Genomic DNA, 25,799 nt, shown 5'->3' on the forward strand with positions numbered 1-25,799 from the left:
CATAAGGACTGGGTCTCTTCCCAGACACTTGCAACATCTCCTTCCTTTCCGCCTCTATTACCCTCAGGAGACTGATATCACATAGGGTCGCCTAGAGGAAACGGGGGAAGTTCTCATTAAAAATGCTCATACATGGGGGAAAAAAGGGCATGCAGATCCACCCCACCCCTCACATTCCGGATCGCCAAACCACGCGGCCGCTAATGTGCCCTTACTGTGCTTGGCATGGGTCAGCAAGTAGTTTAAAGTGGCTGATAGGTGACTGGGGTCGCACATGAGAGATCCCGGGGGTGGGGGGCTACTCACCATGGCTGGAGCAGCAAAACAGCACAATGAACGGTTATGGATTCTGATTATGTTATGGCTTGCACCTAGTGTAATAAAGAATTTTTTATGAAACTGGCCTTGCTGTGGAAACATTTTATTCTTGTACAATGGCTCCTTTATTTTTTTCCCCTGACTGACAGCTGGATGAGATGCTTTGGATTATGAGGGACCAAGCAGACATATTGAGGTGTCTGGTTGAAATGCAGGAACAGAATCTGGAGGGTAGAGTCCCTCTGCAGACCCTGGTGGACAGCCAGCCAGCATCGCCTGGTGCAGAATCACCCTCCCCCAAGCATTCCATGAGGCAGAGCGAAAAGTCCATCATCCCTTTTACTTAACTTGGTGGGGGAGGGCACAAGGAACAGAAGGTGCCCATTCACAGACCTTTGATGGTCTGTAATGCGGTGTTATGTTACATAGCTGAAAATGTTTCTCCTATTCCAACTTTACAACCCCTTTTCCCCAAGGTTACCTTTTCTTTCTGCTCTCCCTCTTTACTTATGTTTGTTAAATAAAGTAAATGGATTCGAGGAATAAAAGTTCTTTATTGATTAGAAGCAGGGGGGTTGGCTTTACAGGGATAGTGATACAAGCCAGGTGAAGGTTTTGGGAAGCACAATGCAGACAAGCAGCTCACATTACTGAGAGTCATTATTGAAACAGCTTTTCAAAGTCTCGCGGATATGCAACACCCCTTGCTATGCTCTTCTCATTGCCCTGGTGTCTGGCTGCTCAAAAATGGCTGCCATGTGATCTGTTTCAACTGCCCACTGCTGCGGAAATTTTTTCCCCTTTTTGCACAGATATTATGGAGCACACAGCAGGCAGCTATAACCATGGGGATGTTCTCCTCACTAAGGCCCAACCTTGTTAGTAGACTTCTCCAGCGCCCTTTCAAGCAATCAAAGGCACATTCAACCACCATTCTGCACTTGCTGAGCCTATAGTTGAACCATTCCTTACTGCTATCCAGATGGCTGGTGCATGGCTTCATGAGCCATGGGAGCAAGGGGTAGACTGGGTCCCCCAGGATAACTATAGGCATCTCAACGTTGTCAGTGTTAATTTTGTGGTCTGGAAAGGAAGTCCCGGATTGCAGCTTCTTGAACAGACCCGAGTTCCTAAAGATGCATACGTCATGAACCTTTCCCAACTATCCTATGTTGATGTCGGTGAAATGCTCCCTTTGATCCACCAGCGCTTGCAACGCCATTGAAAAGTATCCCTTTCGGTTTATGTATTCTTTGGCAAGGTGGTCTGGTGCCATGAGGGGATATGCATGCCATCTATCACCCCTAATTCCCTGCAATTAGGGAACCCCATCATGGAAAAACCATCCACTGTGTCGTGCACATTTCCCAGACTTACTACCCTTCATAGCAGAAATTGATTAATGGCTCTGCACACTTGGAGCACAGCAGCTCCCATGGTTGATTTATCTACTCCAAATTGATTCCCCACTGATTGGCAACTGTCTGTCGTTGCAAGCGTCCAAATAGCGATTGCCACTCGCTTCTCCATTGTCAGAGCAGCTCTCATTTTTATGTTGCTGAACAGCAGGGCAAGGGAAAGCTCTGCACAAAGTTCCTGGAAGGTGGCCTTCCGCATTCGAAAGTTCTGCAGCCACTGCTCGTCATCCCATACCCACAAAACAATGCGGTCCCACCAGCCAGAAACGGTGCTCAACAGAGTGCAGCTGCTCAGTGACTGCCATCAGGAACGGTGGATTGTTTTTTTTCAGTGGCTTGCAGCAGGGCTGCTTGCAGGACATTGCTATGTTCCACACGGCGGACCCTACTTTGGCTCTGGAAATACTGCAGGAGAAGGCATGAGGTGTTTGAGATGCTCACAGCAAGAGTGCACAGCTGAGACGGCTCCATGCTTCTGGGGTTATGGCGTACGCACAGCAGTTTTAAGTCGCAAAAATCACTGGGTTGTTTGCTGTTGATGTGTGGGAGGGAGCACAGTGCATCATGAGATGTTGATGCAGTGTTTCCATTCTCCCCGTGACAATGTTTTGGTCTCATGGGGCATTGCACAAACTTCCCAAAACACCCTGCAGCAAGTTGCATTTTGGGATAGCTACCCATGATCCACTGCTTTGTGCATCGAAGCAGGTGCTGCTAGTGAGGACGCACTCTATCGAGACAATGAGCATGGTGTGGCCATGCACAATCAACTTCATTAATTCAGGGGCTCAAGGTCGAATTAGATAAAGTTGACTTAGGGCTTGTCTACACTACAAAATTAAGTCTGGGATGAATCAGACCACTTGGGCCAGATGTGAAAGGTATTTGGATGCCTAAAGATGCACATTGGTTCCTACTGGTATTTTCAGAAATGCCTAGGTGCCTAATTCCCATTGATTTCAAGACACCCCATCTTCGATTCTTTTTTCCTGTGCCTTGAAGAGAGAGTTTACTTATTTACAAACACAAGCAAAAAAATAAGGTTGAGGAATTCTTAGAGAAGTTTATAATAACATATATTTTTGTGATCAGGTGGGCTGAAATTGAGAAGTCCCTCCCCATCCTTGCCTCCCAGTGCCCCTGATGGTCAGCCTTATCTTCATCAGTGTATGAAGTATTGAATTGACTGAAAAAGTACTTGGTACAAGTCTTTAGTTTCCATTGCTACTTCTGAGTTTAGGGTTATAAATATTTTTCTTGAGTTCCAAGGTTTAGATGCCCTATTTGATTATTTTGAGTTTAAAATTAGATTTATTGAATAAAATCCTAGCCTCACTAAGTCATTGGGTGTTTTTCCATTGACTACAGTGATGTCAGGATTTCACCGATCATCCATAATGTTGTATGACACAGAGAGAGAAGGGTAATAATCTGAAAAGAATATTAATAAACGTTAAGAAAAAATAGATGTGAAGACTAAATAAAAGAACACCAAAGGATCCTTGTTGATGTGCTAACTAGACTAGACAATATATTGTTTCATAGGAAAGTTTCAATCCTAGAAAATGTTTACCAATATCTGCACTATGCATGTTCTGGATATCCCTGAAGACTTGGAGTGGAAGGACCTAAGTAATTTTATGTCCAAAAATATGTTAATGAAGTTAATCTTCTACTTAAAATATCAAGCTGTCCTGTATCCCAAATAAGGACTATCTTGCAATTCTTTCAGCAAAATCTTTGACATTTACAGTGATCTTTACTATCATCTGTTTATTGAGAAAGGTTAATATGCCAGGTGGGGGGGAGCTAATATTTTTTTCAAAATGAATTTTGAGATGTATCAAAAAGCACACTTGCTTGGAGAAAGAAGTTACTGCTTTTAAGAGCCAAGTATGTCTTTAGGTTTAAACCTGTTTTATTTCCATCTAAACTTTGTCTTAACAGTTTTTATTTTTATCTGTTATTTTTATTGTTAATTTGGTATTTATATCAGAGTGGCACCCAAAAGCTCTGGTCAAAAGTAGGGCCCTCTTGTGCTAGGTGTTGTACAGACAGAGAAAGAGATGCAACCCCTGCTTCCAGAGAACTTTCTGTTCTAAGGTTTTAATGAAGCTAAGGCTATTCTAGCTAGGCAGTTGACGACTAAGGATACTGTGAGGTTGATATTGAAGATGAGTTATCAAGCCCATTGGTACTGTAATTTAATTCATTTATAGACTTTGCTCTTTGTAGTTGTGAAATTGTTACAGATAACTGTGACACTCTGTACCTTAAAATAGCACTGTGGAACCCCCATATTTACCTCTGTGATATGATTATATGTTTTGTACAAAGTATGCCTAGTGAGGTATCATTTGAAAAATCATGATCTGTTGAACATTACTACCCTGTTGAATTATATGCATTATCACTGTATATGGAGTTATGAGATTTTGCAATATGGTTATTATTGAAATATGTTGTGAGTCGAGGAGACACCCACAACTAGCTCTCCAGTGGCAACAAGGGAGGTGGCCCACACCCAGATAGGTGTTAAGCGACCACCACTAGCCATTGACCAGCAGGGGAATTGTAAACAAGAGATTTACAATTCAATAAAAGACAGTTGCTCAAGCTCTCCACAATGGGGATTGCTTACCTCCGTGACTCCGCAAGGTATCAGGACATGTGATGCAGTGTGACCTTGGGCAAGTCACTTAGGTCCCATTTCAGCAAGGAAGGTACCTTATGGAAATACTCACGTGTTTAAACTTAGGCGCATGCTTAAGTACCTTGCTGAACTAGTGCCTACGACTCCCTGTGCCTCAGTTCCCCATCTGTAAAATAAGAATAATAATACTTTTTCTCCCACCCTTTGTCTGCTCTGATTAGATTGTAAGCTGTTCAGGGCAGGGGCTGCCTTTAACTAAATCTGTTAGTATAGGATTTTTTTTAGCATAATTGGGCCCCAGACTGGAGACCTTTAGCCACTACTGTAATACAAATTGTAAAAATTCTATATGGGCTTGTCAGTAGTTACTGATCTGCTGAAACTATAAATGCAATTTTTTAAAAATCGTGAATTCACTCATCTTGAATGGATGTGGTAGAACTAATATATTGTTCCACTTGTAGTAAATATGCATATCTGTAGCTAAACCTGCCTACATGCATGTTCCTATTCTTCTCCCCCACCTCCACTGTAAGGTGGCCTGTTACAAGAAATGTAAGCAGATGTTGATTCCTGCCATGATGGAGGCATGCTGGCCTGCCACTTGGGTAATGTGAGTGGATTCTGGTTGGTGATTTGCCAGTTGAAAGATCTGTGGAACGTGTCATGTCAGCAACTTGCTCATTCTCTTTGGAAAAAAGCTGTATGCCAATTGTCAACTTTGATCTGAGTAACAGACCAAAACATCTCAGGAATCAGCCGCAAAAGCAGCTGCTCAACCATGCTACCATGTGGATGAACAACATTTGAAGGCATCTGATTGCATTTGGGAGTGGGGGAGAGGCTAACAAGCTTTGAAAAGATCAAGCTCAAAAGCTTTGTGAGTTTGCATAGCTGCACTTAGGGAATTCTTAACCACAGTTGTCATGATTAAGGTGTTGCATGGAGACTAACCATGTCACAAGAGGACTAAAACTAACTCAGGCTTTTCTTCTCTTCTCCCAGAAGAGTCATAAAGTGGAAACATTTTCATAAAATATTTTCTTGATGAGTCCTTCACTGCCACCCATAGCTAAAATCAGAGCTATTTCTTGCTTAGGGGCTGAGAACTGGAGTGGGAGACCAGGGTTTCATTCCCCACTCTGCAACTAGCTCTGAGTGTGTCTTTGTGCCAATTAATTTGCCCTTCTGTGAAATGGAAATAATGATTACTACCCAACTTCAAGATGCTTACTCAACCTTTGAAACCCTCAGCTGAAAAGCATTATAAAAATATGAAGTGTTGTTATATATGTCACTGCTTTCACTGAGTGTTCCTGATGATCCTACCTTTTAAAATATCCCCTTCTCTGTCACAGCCCTCAAACTCCATTGACTGAGAACTCAACAGTTGAGGGGGTTTTTCAGAGCTAGTTCTTGGTGCTAAACTGCCTAGTAAGGGTTGTGATAGCATAAAGTAATACATTTATGAGTGCACACGTTGGTGCCAGGTGTGCAGTTGGTGTGTTGGTCTGAGTAGCCCAATGACAATGCATTTTATTTTTTACCTAGTGGAGAGACATCGAAAGAAGAAGATCAATGCTGGGATAAACCGAATTGGAGAGCTCATTCCATGTTCCCCAGCACTTAAGCAAGTAAGTGGACATTTAAATGTGCACAGCTATTTCCCAAATGGTGTTCATTTGGTCCTGGTTCTTAGCAGCTGTAAATACACAGGGATACATCTTGCTTCAGTTTTTATGCAGGAGGCGCAATGAGGTTTGATACACTCAAGGAAACCTGGATGAAAATCTTATTTACAAAGTTCTCTATGATGGAAATGCGCTTGGAAATTACAGGACAATTTGAATGCAGTTCTTTGAAACATGAATCTCCCAGCTGACTGGGAATTCGATATCGCTCTGAAGGAGTGGTCTGGGTTTGACATATGAAAGACATTCTCCTCCATCAGGTGTCCTAGTTCACGTATTCGGCTCTTTGGAGCAGATATTTTTGAAAAGCATTTGCCCAGCTAGCAGTAGTGACCCTGCACTGGCAATGTGAATTCAAGGACTGTGAGAACAGAGGGAGCAGGCTGTGTAGAATCATCTGCAGAAAGGTTATGATTGTTTTTTTTTCCTCATTTAAACGTGTAACTTTGGAAGCTGGTTTGCTCGCCCATACTCTTCTAGTCAGTCTGGTTGTACCTACTTAGGAGTTGATTCACAATTCCCCCAAGCTGTAGTTGTTAGACTGTTTTCCTATTGACACTGCTAAGTGTATTCTGTCATGATGCTCTCTTTCATGCATAAGTGAAGAAAGTTATAGACTGTGAGAGAGGAATTTTCTGTTGACTCTTCTTCCCCGTGCCTGCCCCTTTCATGTTTTCACTCAGTGTCCTGCTATGTGATGCAAATACAATTCTATTTATTTTTATTTTTAGTCTAATGGTGAAGGGAAACAAAGAGGTCTAGGTAAGGGGAAAAGTGTTTGTGTGAGATATGAAATGATATAGATCAGAGGTGGGCAAACTATGGCCCACGGGCCACATCCGGCCCATGGGACCCTCCTGCCCGGCCCCTGAGCTCCTGCCCATGGAGGCTAGCCCCCAGCCCTTTCCCTGCTGTTCCCTCTCTCCCGCAGCCTCAGCTCATTTCGCCGCCGGCTCAATGCTCTGGGCGGCGGGGCTGCGAGCTCCTGGGGCAGCGCAGCTGCAGAGCCCGGCCTGACCCGGTGTCTCTGCTGCGCAGTGGCATGGCTGGCTCCAGCTGGGCGGCAGGGCTGCCTGTCCTGATGCTCTGGGCGGCGCGGCTGTAGCGCCGCCAGCCACCAGTGCTCCAGGCAGCATGGTAAGAGAGCAGGGGGGTGGTTGGATAGAGGGCAGGGGAGTTCGGGGTGGTGGTCAGGGGGCGGGGGTGTGGATAGGGGGCAGGGTGAGGAACAGGGGGGTTGAATAGGAGCAGCGATCCCGGGAGGGGCAGTCAGGAATGAGAGGGAGGGCTGGATGGGGCAGCAGGGGGCAGTCAGGGGCAGGGGCTCCGTGGGTGGTCAGGGGACAGGGCGAAGGGGTGGTTGGATCACCTCAGACCAGCAGAATCCTGGAAATTATAAACAGGGTTTTCTATCCAAATCCAGTCCCTTCTTAGCCTCCACTCTCCTTCACCCTTCCTTTTCAAGGACCCTTCTCATGAGATACTGTTAAAACAGGAGTTGCGCTCCCTTCTGGAAGAGGTCCCCTTCAGATTCAGAGATCAGAGGTTCTACTCCCATTATTGTTTAGGCCCAAGGAAAAGGGAGACAGGCATTTTAGACTTGAGACATCTGATCAGATTCATCCTCACTGCAGGTTCAGGGTGGTAACCCTGAACGTATCCTTTTGTAGCAGCCTTATCATCCCAGAGCACCCCAGTGGTTTTTTTCTAGTGGTCTCCTGCATTCAGGCCCAGCCCTCTAGTCAGATTCCTCTAAAGTCCCACCCCTTCCTGGGCAATAATGTCCATCAAGTTCAAGCCTCAAATTCAAAGTGCAGGAGTCTCTATCAATACAGGGACCTGCCCTTTGGTTTCTTCACCACATTGAGAGTATTCACCAAGTATCTAAAGGTCATTGCACCCCACATAAGAGGACATGGCATTCTGGTATAGCCAGACCTGGATGGATGACTGATCCAGGTAAAATCATCTCAGAAGTTGACCAACTTGATTTGTATGATTTTAGGGATTTTTACCACACTGGGGCTCAAGATTAACAAAGAAAAATTCACACTTTAGATCAGTAAAAGCGTATAATTCATAGGAGCTGTGTTAGTTCTGAGGTCAGCTATCTCATGCAGGAGAGGTTCCAGACTATAATGGGTCTCCTCAGTCATCTGCAGGCTCACCCAGAGATGTCTGCAAGAGCATGCCTTAGAATCCTGGGTCACATGACCTCCTGCATCAATGTCACACAGCATACCAGACTATCCAGCAGGTATTTATCCAGCAGGCACCACATGGCTGTGAAGTTCCCATGAGAAGTCCTCTCCTCATTGGATTGGTGGAAGGATCTGCTTCACGTGTGCAATGGAGTACTCTTTTCTGCACCTCTGCCTACCAAAATCCTGGTGATGGATGCTTACTGGGATGAGGAGCTCATCTGGACTAACTTCAAACATAAAGCCTCTGGGTCCGTCCCCACCGCCTGTTCCTCCGTGGAAGCTCATCTTATCATAAATGTCCTGAAACTCACGGCACTATTCAGAGTAGCAGCCATGTTAGTCTGTATCCGCAAAAAGAACAGGAGTACTTAGTCTCTAAGGTGCCACAAGTACTCTTGTTCTTTTTTCAGGGTTGTATGTCTAGCATGAATGGCATTTCTGCTCTTGTTACAGGGATCTACGTTCCAGGTGATGATAGACAACACCACAGCCATGCATTATGTCAACAGACAAGGGAAGAGCATGGTCATGTCCACTCTGCCAAGAAACCATCTGTCGCTGTGGCTGGTGCATTTATTATCAAATCACATCAGAGGCTCTGCATCTTCCAGGCTTGCAAAATGCTCTAGTAGATCAGATCAGCAGAGAATTCACAACCAACCACGAGTAGACTGACAAAGACTCAGTTCTACCAAGCATCTTTCACAGATAGGGGTGCCCAAAAATAGATCTGTTTGCCACTGACCAGAACAAGAAATGCCATGCATTCTGTTCTAGAGAGAGTTTGAGCCTAGGCTCCCAGTTGGGTGCCTTCGTCTTCTCATGGGCACCAGTGTTCATGTATTCCTCCCCTTCAATCCCGTTAATACCAAGTGTTCTGAGAAAACTCAGACAAGATTCAGCCCAACTTGACCCAGACAATTCTGGTACTCAGAGCTGGTGAACATGTCAACATAGCCTCTGATCTTATTACCTACTCTACCTAATTTGGTTTTGCAAAATGGAGGTCAGATTTTATGTCCAGATCCAGCATGATTACATCTGACAGCCTGGGTGTTGTCAGATTAACTGCCTGCAGAAGAAACTGTTCAGCTGAAATCCAGGGCATTTTGGTATATAGCATTTTGGTATGCAGCAAAGTGGAAGCAGTTTTCTATTTGGGCAGGATAATGTCTCCTGACTCACATGAAAGCCCCTGTTTCTGCTATTCTGGACTATCTACTAGCACTAGAACATTCAAAACTATCTATCAGCTCCATAAGAGTTCTTTTAGCAATACCTGCACATCATCTTCCAATTCAGGGTCACACCATATTATCCCACACTACAGTTGTTTGATTCTTCAAGGATTTCATTCATATGTTTCCTTCAGCCCTCCCCTTCCTGGGACCTCAACATAGTGTTAATTGGTTTAAAGGGGCACCCCTTTTGAGTCCCTAACAACCTGCTCTTTTTACCCTCTATCTATGAAGTTTGCCTTTTTAGTAGCCATAACATCAGCTTTGAGAATAGGGAAAATTCAGACCCTTCCAAGTGGTCCACCTTACTCAGTGTTCCATAAAGATGTGGTGACTCTTAGGCCTCACCCCAAGTTTCTGCCCAATGTTGTTTCAGATTTTCATTTAAATCAGTTGATTCACCTCCCATTTTTTTTTCCCGTGTCTCGCTCAAACCAGGGAGAAACCAAACCTGCATATTCTTTGTTGTGGTCAGGGCTCTTTCATAGTACCTGGACATAGTAGAAGATCCTTCAGAAGCTTCCCCATGCTCTTCGTAGCCTTCGGAGATAGGGTTAAAGGTCAAGCTGTTATCACTGAAAAGTTGTCTAACTGTATTATATCATTTAGAGATCCGTCCACCAGGATTTAGACAGCTTCTGCTTCTTCTTAGAGAAGCACCTGTATTTCAGAAATGTGCAGGGTGGCTACATGGGGATCAGTCCATACTGTTATCCAATATTATTCCTTTGTTGAGACTTCAAGATCAGATGCCTGCTTTGACAGAACTTATTTAAATAGGACTCCAAGCACCCACCTTCTAACTATGAGATCACTGCTTGCAAGCCACAGAACTGGCATCCATCTGGACAATCACTCTAAAAACAGTTACTTTAACTTACAAGATGTGTTATTCACTTGGATTCCATGACCCACCCTCCTTCCCTGCTTCTGCAGAGTCCTATGGCTGTAGGATTCAGTATCATCAAAGAAACTGAGGAACAGTTGGGCCCACTCTGCTCTTTACTCCCTGGAGTGGAGGGGTACAAGGACATTGATGGCACAGTCAATGGCCCCAATGGTCACTGCTAACCAAAAGGAATTTTATTTCAGGAATGGGTTGCATGTCAACAGAAGTGGAAGGCATGTGGACAAAGCATCCCAAAGAACCACACATACTGTGAAGAAAGTAACCAATCTTTTTTGGAAGGAAAATACAAGGGAAATAATTAAAAATGTCAGACAAGTTTGGCACATCCTTAAAATGAACATTCCAGTTGAAATCCCAGGTTTGAAAAGTGATGTCACTAGGAGGTCTGCTTTTGATTTTAAAAGTTTCATTGATAGATCTTTTCCCCTAATTATACACACATTCTTTTGTAGAGTAAGAACATGATCCTGGATCAGGCCTTTAAATATATAACAGAAATGAAAAGGCAAAATGATGAACTCCTGTTGAATGGAGGGAACAATGAACAAGGTAAGTATGAAATGTTGTGAAGGTTCTTGAATTTCCCTTTCTCTTCCATCGTGGTAACGTGGCACTGGGTGTACTGTATTAGATCAGTGCTGTTTTTTCCCACAATAGTATATTAATACTCTCCTCTCCTTACTAATCCAGTGAGGATGTGGCATAGTGACATGACATCACCATTGTTCCCATCCCGTGTTCTTTCTCATTGCTACAAGGCAGCAGCTTCATCCCTGGAGCATTAATGAATTCATTGTGTTCTTTATGCATTTCATTCCTGTTCTCCTTGGCTAGTGAGACTAGTAATGAAATCAGCAATTCTTTACTTCAGCTGGATCAACAAACTGGGGAATCCCAAGGGTTTATAGGGGTGGAGAGGAGAAATGGTTGCTTAAGGTAACTTGAAAACAAGAAAGTTGAGGCATATGCCCTACTGCACATTCTTGCATCTAACTATAACAAATTGAAGCATCCCCATCATGGAATATTGTCATTGATAAGTTTACACTTAATGCAATAATTTCTGCAGATTCCACTTTGAGTTGTTTTAATTTGACTGCCCTCGCATCTGTTGCCTGTAATTGAATAGACCAGAGTAATTGGACCAGAGAAAGCTAATATTGTGCCAGTCTTTTTAAAATGGGTAACTGGGATGACCTGGGTAATTATAGGTCTGTCAGTCTGACATTGATAATGGAGCAGCTGATATGGGACTTGATTAATCAAGAATTAAAGGAGAGTAATGTAACTAATGCCAATCAACATGGATTTATGAAAAATGGATCCTGCAAAATTAACTTGGTATCTTTTTTTTGATGAGATTACAAGTTTGGTTGATTAAGGTAATAGTGCTGATGTAACATACTTAGACTTCTTTAGGGCATTTGACTTGGTACTGCATGACATTTTGATTAAAAACTAGAAAGCTATAAAATTAACATGGCACACATTAAATTGATTAAAAACTGGCTAAGTGAAAGGTCTCAAAATGTGACAGTGAATGGGGAATTATCATTGAACAGGTGTGTTTCTAGTCAGGGCCCATAGGGATTAGTTCCTGCTCCTATGCTGTTGAAGATCTTTATCAATGTCCTGGAAGAAAACATAAAATCATCACTGATAAAGTTTGCAGATGACACAAAACCTAGGGAAGTGATAAATAGTGAAGAGGACAGGTCACTGATACAGAGCGATCTGGATCGTTTGTTAAGCTGGACACAAGTAAACAACATACATTTTAATATGGCTAGATGTAAAGAATACATCTAGGAACAAAGTATGTAGGCCATACTTACAGGATGGGGATTCTATCCTAAGAAGCATTGACTGTGACAGAGATATGGGAAGTCATGGTGGATAATCAGCTGAACATGTGCTCCCAATGCAACGCTGTGGCCAAAAGACCTAATACGATTCTTGGATGGATAAGTAGGGGAATACTGAGTAAAAGTAGAGAGGTTATTTGACTCCTTGGCTGCTGGAATTCTGTGTCCAGTTCTGGTGTCCTCAGTTCAGGAAGGATACTGATAAATTGGAAAGGGTTCAGAGAAGAGCCACAGAAGTGATTAAAGGATTAGAAAACCTGCCTTACAGTGATAGATTCAAAGAGCTCAATCTGTTTATTTTAACAAAAAGGTTAAGGGATGACTTCATTTACAGGCTATAAGCACCTATGTAGGGAACAAATATTTGAAAATGGGCTCCTCAGTCTCATAGAGAAAGTTTTATAATATTATCCAATGGCTGGAAGTTGAAGCTAGACAAATTCAGAAGGGAAATAAGATGTCAATTTTTAATAGTGAGTATAGTTAACTGTTGGAACAATTTACCAAGGGTTGTCATGGATTCTCCATCACTGGAAATATTTAAATCAAGATTGGATGTTTTTCTAAAAAATATGCTCTAGGAAAATTTTGGGGGGAAGTCCTATGGCTTGTTTTATACAAGAGATCAGACTAGATAATCACAATGGTCCCTTCTGGCCTTGGAATCTATGAAAAACCTCCCATAAATTTCAGAATTAAGTGATCTAATTACAAACATGGGGGTGGGGGGTCTTCCTATGGGGCTACTCTGGGGCTGCTGCCTCTCTACTCTCAAGTATCTTGAAAGTTGATAGCATGTTTTTTGGGACACCCCTTCCTCCCCCCCAAAAAATCATGTTAAAATATTTTGCTTTCGAGAGCAACCTTATTAAAAATAAGCACTATAAAACAGTAACAGATACCACTGAGTCATTCTTTTACTGTAATTTATTGTGGTCTATGATTCTGTTTGTCCCTATAGTTTGTGCTTTTAAAGGGCTAATTTCAACTTGAAATATAGTCAGTTTTAAAAATTAATTTTAATTCATTTTAGATATCACACCTGTCCCTAGGTCCATTACAAAAATATTTTCTTGTCCATTTCTGTGTAAATACTACAGAGGGTTTAATAAAATGTAAAAATGAACTGGAAAGCCAAAAGAATACCAATGCAGTTACCAATATCAATGCAGTACAGGTGTCTGGCCACAGAGAAAAGACAAATTAATGTGCCAATGCTTTTTTCATTTGTTATAGAATTTCATCAAGTGTCCTAAACTTCCAGTATGATTTAGTCCACTAACAGATGGCCTAGTTGGAAAAACAAATGTATCTGTCTATTACAGTGGCTGAGTGCTCTGGTGTGACATTACTAAACTGAGCAGGAAGGTGGTAGGATGCCATACCGTAAAAGAGACTTGGCCGTACTTAGAAGCCCTTATAAGTATGGGTTTTAGAGACATGTCATATTAACAGTTTATTACAGTGACACTTAGAGTCTGTCTCCCAAATCACATGATGACAATAATCTTTTCCAGCATTTTTAATGACACCACTGTAAAGTTGTATTCTCACTGTTTTGCAGCTGAAGAGATAAAAAAGCTCCGGAAACAGTTGGATGAACTCCAGAAGGAAAATGGGCGATACATAGAACTACTGAAAGCAAATGACATTTGCCTGTACGATGATCCCACAATTCACTGGAAAGGGAATCTCAAAAGTGCAAAGGTCTCTGTTGTTATTCCTAGCGATCAGGTTCAAAAGAACATCATTGTCTATTCGAATGGGAGTCAACCTGGTGGAAATAACCAGGGGGCATCTGTCCAGGGAATAACTTTTAATGTTGGTCATAACTTACAAAAACAAACTGCCAATGTTGTACCAGTTCAGAGAACTTGCAACTTAGTGACTCCTGTGACCATTTCTGGTGTTTACCCCACAGAAAACAAGCCATGGTCTCAGACCACAGTTTCTCCATTGGCGTCCAATCAACCAGTTCCTGCTGAGAATGTTCTTGAGCTTTCCACCTCAGAGAATGAGCAGGACATGCTTACCTCTGCTACTGCAAGCTCACAGAATGCTTCTCAGTCTGGGACAGAACAAGAATTACAGTGTTCCTCAAGTAGCACACCACAGAATGATCAAAATGTCCCCAAAATTAAAAATGGACAAGAATGCACCAAGTTAATGAAAAAAACAATCATGCATGGCATCAGCATTCCTTCTAACACCACCGTAGAGGCCTCTCAAGTTCAACAGGTGAATGTGACCTCTTCAAGCATACAGGATCCTAGAAGTGAATTTCAAGAAAGGTTTGTCGTTTCAGCAACTGATACCACTTGTACCCCATCTGTGAGACTCTCCATTGTGGATAGCCTCTCTTCAGTAAACCTCCTCAAAAGTACAGACTTATTAAGTAGTGCTGGAGTGCCTGTGACTTCTGCAATAGAAACTGTTAAGGCTGTAACAACAATAAGCACACTGCCTGCTGGTCCATTAGACAACTGTTGGTCTTTTTCAGGCTCCTCAGGTGTTGGCACTTCTGATTTGAAAAACATGAGTAGCCTTACACGGATCCCTTCAGCTGGAATTACACAAACCACATGGACTACTTTGCAGCTAGCAGGAAACACCGTTCAGCCACTAACCCAGACACCATCCAGTGTTATGACTGCATTGTTAAACGAGCCAGTTAATGGTGCTGGTACCATATCTTCCACACAGAACAGACATTTAGCTCCAAGCATCAGTTTGAATACTTCTGTGCCTGGAGATGGGCAGGCAGCTGAAGAAATTGTTGTTACCTTGCCCTCTTGCCCATCTGTACCTATGCAGCCATTAATCACTCAACCACAGGTTAAAACACAGCCTGCTGGAAACATCTTTCCATTGAATTCAGCTATGCAGGTAATTCAGATGGCTCAGACAATTGGGTCAGCTGTTACTGCGGTACCAGCTAATCAGAATGTCATAATTCTCCAGCCTCCTAACACCACGCCATGTCCCCCAGTGGTGAGAGCTGAAGTCCCCAGCCAAACCGTTGGTCAGCAGATTGTAATTATACAAGCAGCTAATCAGAATTCTCTTCCTCTCCTCTCTGCACAGCCCCCTGGTTCTCTCAGAGTTCCTGTGAATGGAGCCAGTCCAATAGCAAGCTCTAACAGCTCTGTGCAAAATACCTCTGCTCCACAAACTTTTGGAGGGAAACATCTTGTCCATATATTACCAAGACCACCTTCTTTACCATCTTCTAGCGCTACACAAACTTTTTCCGTTACAATGTCAAATCAACAACAGCCTCAGACTATTTCTTTAAATGGACAGCTGTTTGCATTGCAACCTATGATGTCCTCATCTGGAGCTTCAAATCAAGCCCCTATGCAAATTATTCAACCTACCACTAGCGAAGATCCGAATACCAATGTTGCCCTCAATACATTTGGTGCTTTAGCTAACCTCAATCAGAGCATATCACAAATGGCTGGGCAAAGCTGTTTACAGCTGTCCCTTAGTCAGCCTACTAATCCAACAACTGCCAGCAGCCAGATTGCCCCAATTAACGGTGTTTCATTACCAACTTCTGCAGCATCTTCCATAGCTACTGAAAGTTCAACAGTGTTATCCAGTGCTTCTAATTCTATAAACACTTCTCCAAAAAAAGCTTCTGCTGGTTTGCCATCAAACATAAAATCAAAAAGGACAAACAAAAAGACAAGTACTAAAAAACATTTAGCAGCCAACAGCAAAGTATCATGTCCAGTGAATCCTTGCAGAGATGCAGGGAAGCTTGATTGCACTAATGTGGAAGCTACAGCAGAGCAGTCAAATAGTGAAGGACTGCTTGAAAACATGCCTATAGTATCACAAGCAAACAGCATGGCAGCACCAACTGATTTAAGCATTTCTGACTGTCAATCCAAAGAGACTCTGAGTTCTGAACAGATGGTGAGTTTACCAGAGCTGAGTTCAACAGAGGTACCAAGTTCATCACCGCTAGAATCTGTGATGTCAGAACAGTTTGTACTGGTTCCATCAAGTTCCAAAGATTCCACTGCTCTTCTACAAACATCTCGGAATAACCCGTTACCTGACTCTATGTTGCCAGAATCTTCCAAATCGTGTGTTACCACCAGCATCTCAATGTCCTCTGCCACTGAAGCACATGTGACAATTTCTCAGGTTTCTGGGGCATCAGCACCACAAAACAGTGTAACGACAGACCATGCTTCTGAGGCAGAAAGCATTTCAGAGACCTGCGGTGTTGGGCAAGACTCATCAATTGTGATGCAAACCACAGACTTGTTAGAGGGACAAGGTCTAACCAAAATGCTGTCTGACCTTACTAAAGAAAGAACAGCGATGCTAAAACCCTCCTTTTCGCTTCAGGTGGAACATTCTGATTTCCCCCCAGAAAACTCTAAAACAATAAAATCAAATGTTGATTTGCCTGAGAAGCAGGAACTTTTGTTAATGAACACTGAAGGTGACACTCTCATGCAACATCATTCCTGCATTTCCGATCAAGAGGTTGTTAGTGGTTCTCTTATTGCTAGCAGGCAGGCGGACTCTCCAATGTCAACTAGCTCTGGGAGTAGTCGTGGCTTCTCAGTTGCATCCATGTTGCCAGACACATCTAGGGAAGATGTTACCAGCAGCACATCAACAAATACATGTAACAGTTGCACTTTTTCAGAGCAAACTGACATTGTAGCTCTTGCAGCAAGAGCCATTTTTGACCAAGAGAACCTTGAAAAAAGTGGAGGGGGAATACAAGTTAGTTTAAGGGATGCTGCCGCTAAGTCTTCTGAAGTTGCACCTTTGGAAAGCGAGCAGCAGCCTTTTAAACCACAAACAGTCAAAGCTAATGTAGGACAGTTGGAAGCAGCACCAAACAAATTCCATGCTCAGGATCCAGTGCAAACAAATGTTGATAGACCAGTGGAAAAACCAAGCTGTTCTGTAGGAGTGGAAACATCAAATACTGTACAGATTTCAACTTCCCAGTCACCAAATGTAACCAGTTTAAGTGTAAATAATCTCATACATCAAAGTCGCATCATCCACCCCCTTGTAAGTTGTTCAGGTTTATCCCAGCCTTCAGAGCAAGCAGCTGTTCCCGCCACAGGGATTCGGTCCATATCATCTAGTTCCTATGTCAGTCAATCTCCGGGATCAGCTATGATGACTGAATATGCTCAAGATCAACTGAGTGCTATTAGGGCAAACACCATGCAGGCTCCACAGATGCAGGAACCACACTTAAAGCAGCAAAACCATGAAAGTCGCAAAGACTCTGCTAAACGTGCTGTCCAAGAGGACCTTCTGCTTTCTTCAGCGAAGAGGCAGAAGCAGTGTCAGACAACGCCTGTCAGGCTTGAAGACGTGGCATTGACGAACCGAACACCAGACAGTATTGCTGACCAAACTCAAATGTTGGTTAGTCAGATCCCTCCTAATTCATCCAATCCAGTTGCGTTAGTGAGCAATCAAGGGCACACAGATGGTCTTAACAGATTATTCCCATCCAACAACAACTTTGTGACGTCTGCTTTGAGGCAAACTGAAGTTCAGTGCAGTTCTCAGCCATCCATTTCAGAGCAGCAAGGTCAGACTGGAGGTCAGCATCTGCAAGCTATACAACATGTACCTGCTCAAGGCGTATCTCATCTTCACAGTAACCACCCATACTTAAAACAACAGCAGGCTGGACAGTTAAGAGAGAGGCATCACTTATATCAGCTACAGCACCACGTTCCTCATGCAGAGAGCTCAGTCCATTCTCAATCCCACAGTGTCCACCAACAAAGAGCAATACAGCAAGAGGTACAAATGCAAAAGAAACGAAGCCTTGTCCAGGGAACCCAAGCCAGTCAACTTTCTTTACAGCAGAAGCATCATGGAAATGATCAAACTCGGCAAAAAAGTGGACAGCCTCATCCCCACCACCAGCAAATACAGCAGCAAATGCAGCAGCACTTTGGAGCTTCCCAGCCTGAAAAGAACTGTGAAAACCCTTCAACAAGCAGAAACCATCATACCCATCCTCAGAGCCATCTAAATCAGGATATTATGCATCATCAGCAACAGGATGTTGGCAACAGACAGCAAGGCTCAGGGGTTTCATCCGAACACGTATCTGGACATAATCAGATGCAGAGACTTCTGACCGCCAGGGGCTTGGAGCAACAAATGGTGTCCCAGCCAAGTATTGTAACTAGGCCATCGGATATGGCCTGTGCCCCACACAGACAAGAAAGAAACAGAGTTTCTAGTTACTCTGCAGAGGCACTTATTGGGAAGACACCTTCTAATTCAGAACAGAGAATAGGGATATCCCTTCAAGGCTCTAGGGTTCCAGACCAGCTTGAAATGAGAAGTTACCTTGATGTGTCTAGGAATAAAGGTTTGGTAATTCATAACATGCAGAGTCGTATATCTGTAGACCATGCAGTTGGCTCAGAAGTTCAACGTCTTTCTGATTGTCAGACATTCAAACCAAATGGGGCCAGCCAACAGCCAACAGGCAATTTTGATGTACAGGCCTCAAGAAATAGTGAAATTGGTAACTCTGTATCATCCCTCAGGGGCATGCAATCACAAGCTTTTCGAATTAGTCAAAATACTGGGCCACCCATAGAGAGACAAAAGAGATTGCCCTATCAACCGGTTCGGGGTATTCCAACGGGAAATGCTCTTCCGCCAAGGGACAATGAAAATACATGCCACCAAAGTTTTATGCAGAGTTTACTTGCCCCTCACCTTGGAGATCAGGTTAGTGGAAGCCAAAGATCAATTTCGGAACATCAGAGGAATACACAGTGCAGTGCATCCTCCACAATTGAATATAATTGTCCCCCAGCACGAGAGACCGTCCACATTCGAAGAGATGGTGAAGGTCAGAATAGAGAAAGTTGTGACATGTCTATGGGTACAATTAATACTAGGAATAGTTCTTTAAATATTCCTTTTTCAAGTTCTTCCTCCTCAGGAGATATTCAAGGTCGAAACACAAGCCCAAATATTTCTGTACAGAAGTCCAATCCCATGAGAATGACTGACAGTCATGGAACCAAGAGCCACATGAATACACCTGTTTCTAGCAACATGCATGGAGTTGTCCGTCCAGCTCTCCCACACCCTGCTATCTCTCATGGGAATGCTGAGCAAGGGCAACCATCTGTTCGTCAGCCAAATTCTTCAGTTACTCAGCGATCAAGGCATCCTCTGCAGGATAATAGTGGTTCTAAAATCCGCCAGCCTGAAAGGAATCGAACTGGAAATCAAAGACATGGAAATGTATTTGACCCTAGTCTGCCCCATCTTCCCCTGTCTACTGGTGGCAGTATGATCCTTGGGCGCCAACAGTCTACAATAGAAAAAAGAGGCAGCATTGTCCGTTTTATGTCTGATGGCCCTCAAGTGTCTAATGATAATGCAGCCCCTGACCAGCATGCTTTGTCTCAAAATTTTGGATTCCCTTTTATTCCAGAGGGTAGTATGAATCCACCAATAAATGCCAATACTTCTTTCATTCCACCGGTTACTCAGCCTAGTGCCACTCGAACACCAGCCCTAATCCCAGTAGATCCTCAAAATACACTGCCATCTTTCTATCCGTCTTATTCTCCTGCTCATCCTACTCTGTCCAATGACATTTCTATCCCTTACTTTCCCAATCAAATGTTTCCTAATCCAAGCACAGAAAAGCCCAGTAGCGGAGGTTTAAACAATCGATTTGGATCCATTTTATCTCCTCCCAGACCAGTTGGTTTTGCTCAGCCAAGTTTTCCTCTTCTCCCAGATATGCCGCCAATGCACATGACCAATACGTCACACTTATCCAATTTTAACTTGACATCTTTGTTTCCAGAAATAGCCACAGCTCTTCCTCCAGATGGTTCGGCAATGTCGCCTTTGCTTTCAATAGCAAACACGTCAGCTTCAGATTCTTCCAAGCAATCCTCAAACCGACCTGCCCACAACATAAGCCATATTCTAGGTCATGATTGTAGTTCAGCTGTATGAAAATTAATAGACTGACGTTTAGTCTGAGGGGTTATGTTTATATTAAAAATAAAAAAAAAGGCATCCTTGAAGAGACCATTCATAGCATCACTGTTTGTCTAAAAGTATGTATATATGTGGGTACTTCTGTATTAATATACATACTGTATATCCACCCACTTACTAACTTTAAAGCACCAGTGCCTATAGCAATTCTTATTAACAGTAAGAATGCAACACCTAGAGCTGTGCAAATATTGAATGTTGATTTTACAGCATTCAAAAATCTGATCGTTCCAGAATAACTGATACTTTTTCAGCTCTTGGATCTAAAGTACCAAGTAAAAGATTAGCCTTGTGGGAGATGAGACTGGAGGAAATAAGTGCTTGAGTTTTTATTTTAATTCTTGGTTAATTAACTTGTCCAGAAGATAAAGTGAACTGTTTAGAAGTTGGGTTTGTTTGTTTTTGTAAAGTATCTTAAAGAGCCTCGCACATACCTGGTCTTTAAGTCAAGTTGGTATCAAGCCAGTTTTAGTTGATAAAGACATTGGCTTTTTGTCTGTTAAAGCTTGTGACGTACATTCTAATTAAGGCTGAGTTAATCAGGTAAAAATCTGTGTGTATGTTTCCAGGGTCAGCTTCTGAGCAGCAGTAAAACATTTGTTATTTTAAAACATTGTTTCCCTTAAAACATGATTTGCTGTCACTTTCTGTGGAGAAGAATTTTATTCAGATTTGTATGTGGAACGGCATCAGCTCCTGCTGAACAGTGTATAGAGTTTTTTAATATAATTTATTACCCCTTTTAGTGTAATCAACATAGACACAGCCGGCATCTGTCAGTTGTTTGTATGCTGCAAGTTACCTCAAGGTATCTTCCCTATACCTTGTTTAGCACTTTCTTTGAGTCTTTTTTTCCCCCTTGTAATCCATGTCCTTGTATCTACGTCCGCTTTCCTCCGTTCTTTGGATTAAGGACCCTTCCTGTAATTCACAGCAAATGGGCAAACTACTATGCCTACATGGAACCCCAGTGAAGGTAAAAGGGCTCCCCTGTGGACACAGCAATCTGCCCACTCACTGTGAATGGCAGGATCAAGGCCTAATTTAATATTAATACTTTGCACTTAAATAGCACCTTTTAGCTAACCCAGTGTGATTGTGGGTGGGGCAGAGAGATGAATGTGTCAATTCTTAAACACACAGCATATAGGGAAATTCTTTCTGATTTGTGGGGGCGGGCGAGAGGGACAGATGTTTACTGATTTTGTTTTGATTTTCTTTTAATATTTGCAAAAGAATTGTACACTGTTTGGTCCCATTTCATTAAGTGAAAATGAGGACGGACCTAGGTAAGTGGTATTTATTTAGTGACTACTGCAACATAATTATCTTGAAGGAAGGCAGAAGTCTTTTTTTGTATTCATCCAAAACCATCACTCCAGATTTTTCTTATTTTTGCTTCCACCAGCCCTCCTATCCCTATCTCCCTAAACTATAGGATCATGCTCGGGCCACAATGAGGGGTAACAGCCAGAATTTCTCTGAGGCATCCTTCCTGTGCAGACCAGGTGCAGGCAAAATGCTTCAAGCAGCACTAGGTGTACTGAGCTGTAGAGTGCTCTATAGACCTGCTCCTGAAAGCTGCAGCATGATCTCCTCCTGTGCCTGCTGCCAAATGCTTGAGGGATGGGGGAGGCCAGGCCACACTCCATTGTGGCTATGAACCATCACCGCCTAGTCCATTCTCATTTGTGGACGTGCTTGAAAAAAGGAGTCTCTTTGTTCACCCCCAGCTGTGGGCCCACATGGATGTAGCCAGTTTTGTTGGTAGACTGAGGACCTGATTCTCATATACAGTAGGCCTCTTTGCGCTGCTCTGGCAGAGTAAAGGAGCCTTAAAGTGGACGCGAATGTAAGGAGACCTTAGTGTATATGAGAATCAGGCCCTGTGTCTATAATTTGTCCTGAGGGTGATTTCAGCGGTAACACTATTTATGGCCTGGTATGAATGGCTGTGCTTCAGCCTGCAAAGTAAAGGGAAATGGTTCTGTCTCAAACTTGGAATCCCATTCTAATTCAAATGGGAAGTATCTCGAGGGAACTGAACGTATTTGGTGTTTCAAGTTTCAATGTTTGTCAGAAGCAACGAATGAAATAAAAATCGCAAAAGTTTATTTATGTTTTTGTTCCATTTTCAGGTTACACTGAAAGGTAGAACCTATGAGAGGTCAGTGCCACAGCCTGAGGCAACTGGTTTATGCAGAATGATAGGGGTAGGAATTGCCACCAGTTTCAGCTTTGTGACTAACTGGACATCCTAAGGGCTTTATGAGGTTCAGCTAATCACTGTTTGCCTGTAGTTTTCAAATACTGTATTGTCCCATGAGGGCTGCCTTGTGCCGTGGGACAAGTTCCATAATGTTGAACAGTGCCATTGGGCCTGCTTCATGAAGACAGGAGAACTGAGACAGCTTATGTAGGCATTTATACCTGTGAGAAGTGAGTGTAAAACACAGCCATGCTGATGTGGTAGTATTTTGCACTCACAAATGTAAGTGGCTACACAAGAGAGAAAGCAGTGGATGATTGGGTCACAGTTCATAAAATGAGATTAATTTAAAAAAAAAAAAAAGTTCCTAGGTGTTTCTTTATTCCCACTCATCATTCCATGCATTCATATAGAACTGACAGCTTCAGGTTGCAGTTTCCACACTACAAAGTCTCAATTGCTTCACAAGGCTTCTGGAAGTTGAAGTGAATGTGTGAAATTAGTAAGGCAAATTCATCATTCATATAACTCTGTTGACTTCACACTGAAGTTATACCAGGGTTAAATTAGGTCCTGTGTTTTTCTCAGGGGATGCAGGACAATCTTTTTGTTTGTTGTGTATCATATTCTGAATGGATGTGAACTAATAGCATAGTAATTTTACAAATAACCTAAACTTCCCGCCACACCCCCTGCCCACCTACAAAGAATGTAGAAAAGAGTGTCCCCATTTCATGTGACACCAATAGTCTGAGTATTAGTACAGGTGTCATTAGTGACATAAAGACCCCGTAACTTTGCAGGAACCACACATTCCTGCGGCACATGGCTCAAAAGTAACTATCAAGTAACCTATGCTCTTTAGAGAACTTAATCGTGCAGTACAGTTACAGAACACGGTAGTTCCTATGTAATCACAAAAACAACAAGGAGTCCGGTGGCACCTTAAAGACTTAACGGATTTATTTGGGCATAAGCTTTCGTGGGTAAAAAACCCACTTCTTCAGATGCATGGAGTGAAAATTACAGATATAGGCATAGATATACTGGCACATGAAGAGAATGGTGTGTCAGTATATTTATGCCTGCATCTGTAATTTTCACTCCATGCATCTGAAGAAGTGGGTTTTTTACCCATGAAGGCTTATGCCCAATAAATCTGCTAGTCTTTAAGGTGCCACCAGACTCCTCATTGTTTTTGTGGATACAGACTAACACAGCTACCCCTCTGATACTTGATATGTAATCACAGTGCCACTCTGTAGTGACTTTTGTAGAAACTACTTACCGAGTGCAGAAGGGGGAAATTCCATCTGTCTTTTGCCCATCTTGTTCACAATACTTTCTTTTGAACTCTAACCAAATTCCAGTGTAAGCCATATATATGTATATATAAAATGCCATATTACGCTAATAGTTAAGAGTAGTTAAATGATGTTTTAACTTATCCTGCTGACATTTATCACATTAAAGTTGGCATATTAATGGTTTGTGTAAGATCAGAATTGGCTGACTGCTGCGAAAAGAAACAGTAGCATCAAAACAAACTAGAAAGCTTGATAATGGACACTCTCCTTCTGAAAGGGCCATGATAAATATCCCTTCGCCATTCTGTTGCACTCCATCCTTTTTCTGAAAGGGGGGTCAATGTTTGGCTGCTTAATCAGTCTGAATGGGTGCATGGTGTTTGCCTGTTCTTCTGAAACAGCTTTTTCTGGATTTCCCTCTTAAAGGGCTCGTCATTTTCTACCTGGAGAAATGGCCCTGCACTTGCTTTCCTAACAGCAACCTCCCAGTGACCAGCTAGATTGTTACAAAACATACATTCCTTATGGGTGCCTGAATTAAGGATTTACTGCCCACCTCACCTACTTTAAGGTGACAATCTAGAACTAAATCAATCTATCTACTTTTTCCTCCACATGGTCCTCTTCTGTTTGTTTGTTTTTAATTATCCACAGGAACAGCAGTCAAAAGCCAAATTGCAGAGAGCCAAATTCTGCTCTTATTTAATCCAAATTGACAACAACGTAACTTCACTGAGTTACTCAGGCTTGTGTAAATGAGAAGAAAGTTTGTCCCTAACGTAAATCTATCAACAGGAATTGGCTGGTCATAACTTAGTTCTGATCCTTTGGGACAGGCAACCAAGTGCTAGGTCTTGACAGGTGACTGTGTGCTTAATAATGGCTAGGACACCGGTATAAACTAAAAAGTTACCTTTTTTTTTTTTTATTGTGCTAAGATGGCATTGTATGAAAGAAGACATTTCTCATCTTACTCCCCTAGGAGATTGTATACACGGAGACATAGCCTGGAGTAGTTATCCTTATTCTGCACTACCTCCCTGCCTATATGCTCTTACTCTGCATTGAAGAGTGCCTTTGGGCAGTTTAGCTTAAAAGGCATTGAGTGCAGAATGAGAGTGTCCACACAGAGAGCTACTGTAGAGTAGCTGTTGTGCTTCAAATTCACAACCTAGCTTATTTTGCAATAGCTTCCCTCTGTAGACAAGCCCTAAGCTTTCTCTATATATTGCCTTAAGGTAATATATATGTATCCTCTCCAGTAGACTAAGAGCACAGGCTCCCCTAAGGCACCTTTTTCTATTATTTGTTGCTCACACCCAGGGCTCATGGTTTGTCACAGGATTCACAGTTGTCAGGTGGTTTTGGTTAAAGTTGATAGCGTGAAGAAATGCAGAAGAGAAAGCAATCACCTCTCTCTCTCTCTCTCCCACCTTGTTGCTGCTGCTGGACTAAACATCATTCATCAGTAGCGGGGATTTAAATTTAATTAAATAGCTTTTAACAGTTTTTATTGCAAATGAAGATTAGTTTGATTAAAATAACAGGACCAGGACACTTGGACGGAGAGATATATATATGTGGCCAAACTGTAACTGTGTAGGTGACAGTGAGAAAGGACTAGCCCTGCTGGCAAGTGTGGTCTTTCTACAAACTTTCCAGTGCAAGCTGGCAGCCGGTGTTTCTGTTCATTTTTGGATTGGCAAGAGGAAAGACTTAACATCTCAAGTACTTTCAGTGGGAACAAGTATTTCTGTTTTCTCTGACACTGAAATGGTTATGTTTAGGTTTCAGATTAATGGGAAGACTTTGATGTAAGGCAAGTCTTCAACATATTATTTTTTGGACAAGTCCATTTGGAAAAGGGGCTTCCGTAACTTCTACTGACCAGATAACTCTATTTTTATAATTATTACATATCTTCAGTGTATATTAAA

The 25,799-nt window shown here is 42.6% G+C and overlaps 1 protein-coding gene across 1 annotated transcript in view; it reads left to right on the plus strand.

Moving 5' to 3' along the window:
- Positions 1 to 23,510, plus strand: part of USF3 (upstream transcription factor family member 3) — a 72,990-nt gene extending 49,480 nt beyond the window's left edge. The window contains exons 5-7 of the mRNA XM_054042706.1: positions 5,941 to 6,023; positions 10,885 to 10,981; positions 13,862 to 23,510. Coding sequence (XP_053898681.1) covers positions 5,941 to 6,023; positions 10,885 to 10,981; positions 13,862 to 20,301 — 6,620 coding nt within the window. The 3' untranslated portion in view covers positions 20,302 to 23,510. The remainder of the gene's footprint in view (positions 1 to 5,940; positions 6,024 to 10,884; positions 10,982 to 13,861) is intronic.
- The last annotated feature ends 2,289 nt before the right edge of the window (positions 23,511 to 25,799 follow it).

The sequence above is a fragment of the Malaclemys terrapin genome, chromosome 1 (assembly GCF_027887155.1).
Source record: "Malaclemys terrapin pileata isolate rMalTer1 chromosome 1, rMalTer1.hap1, whole genome shotgun sequence".
NCBI classification, from domain to species: domain Eukaryota; kingdom Metazoa; phylum Chordata; order Testudines; family Emydidae; genus Malaclemys; species Malaclemys terrapin.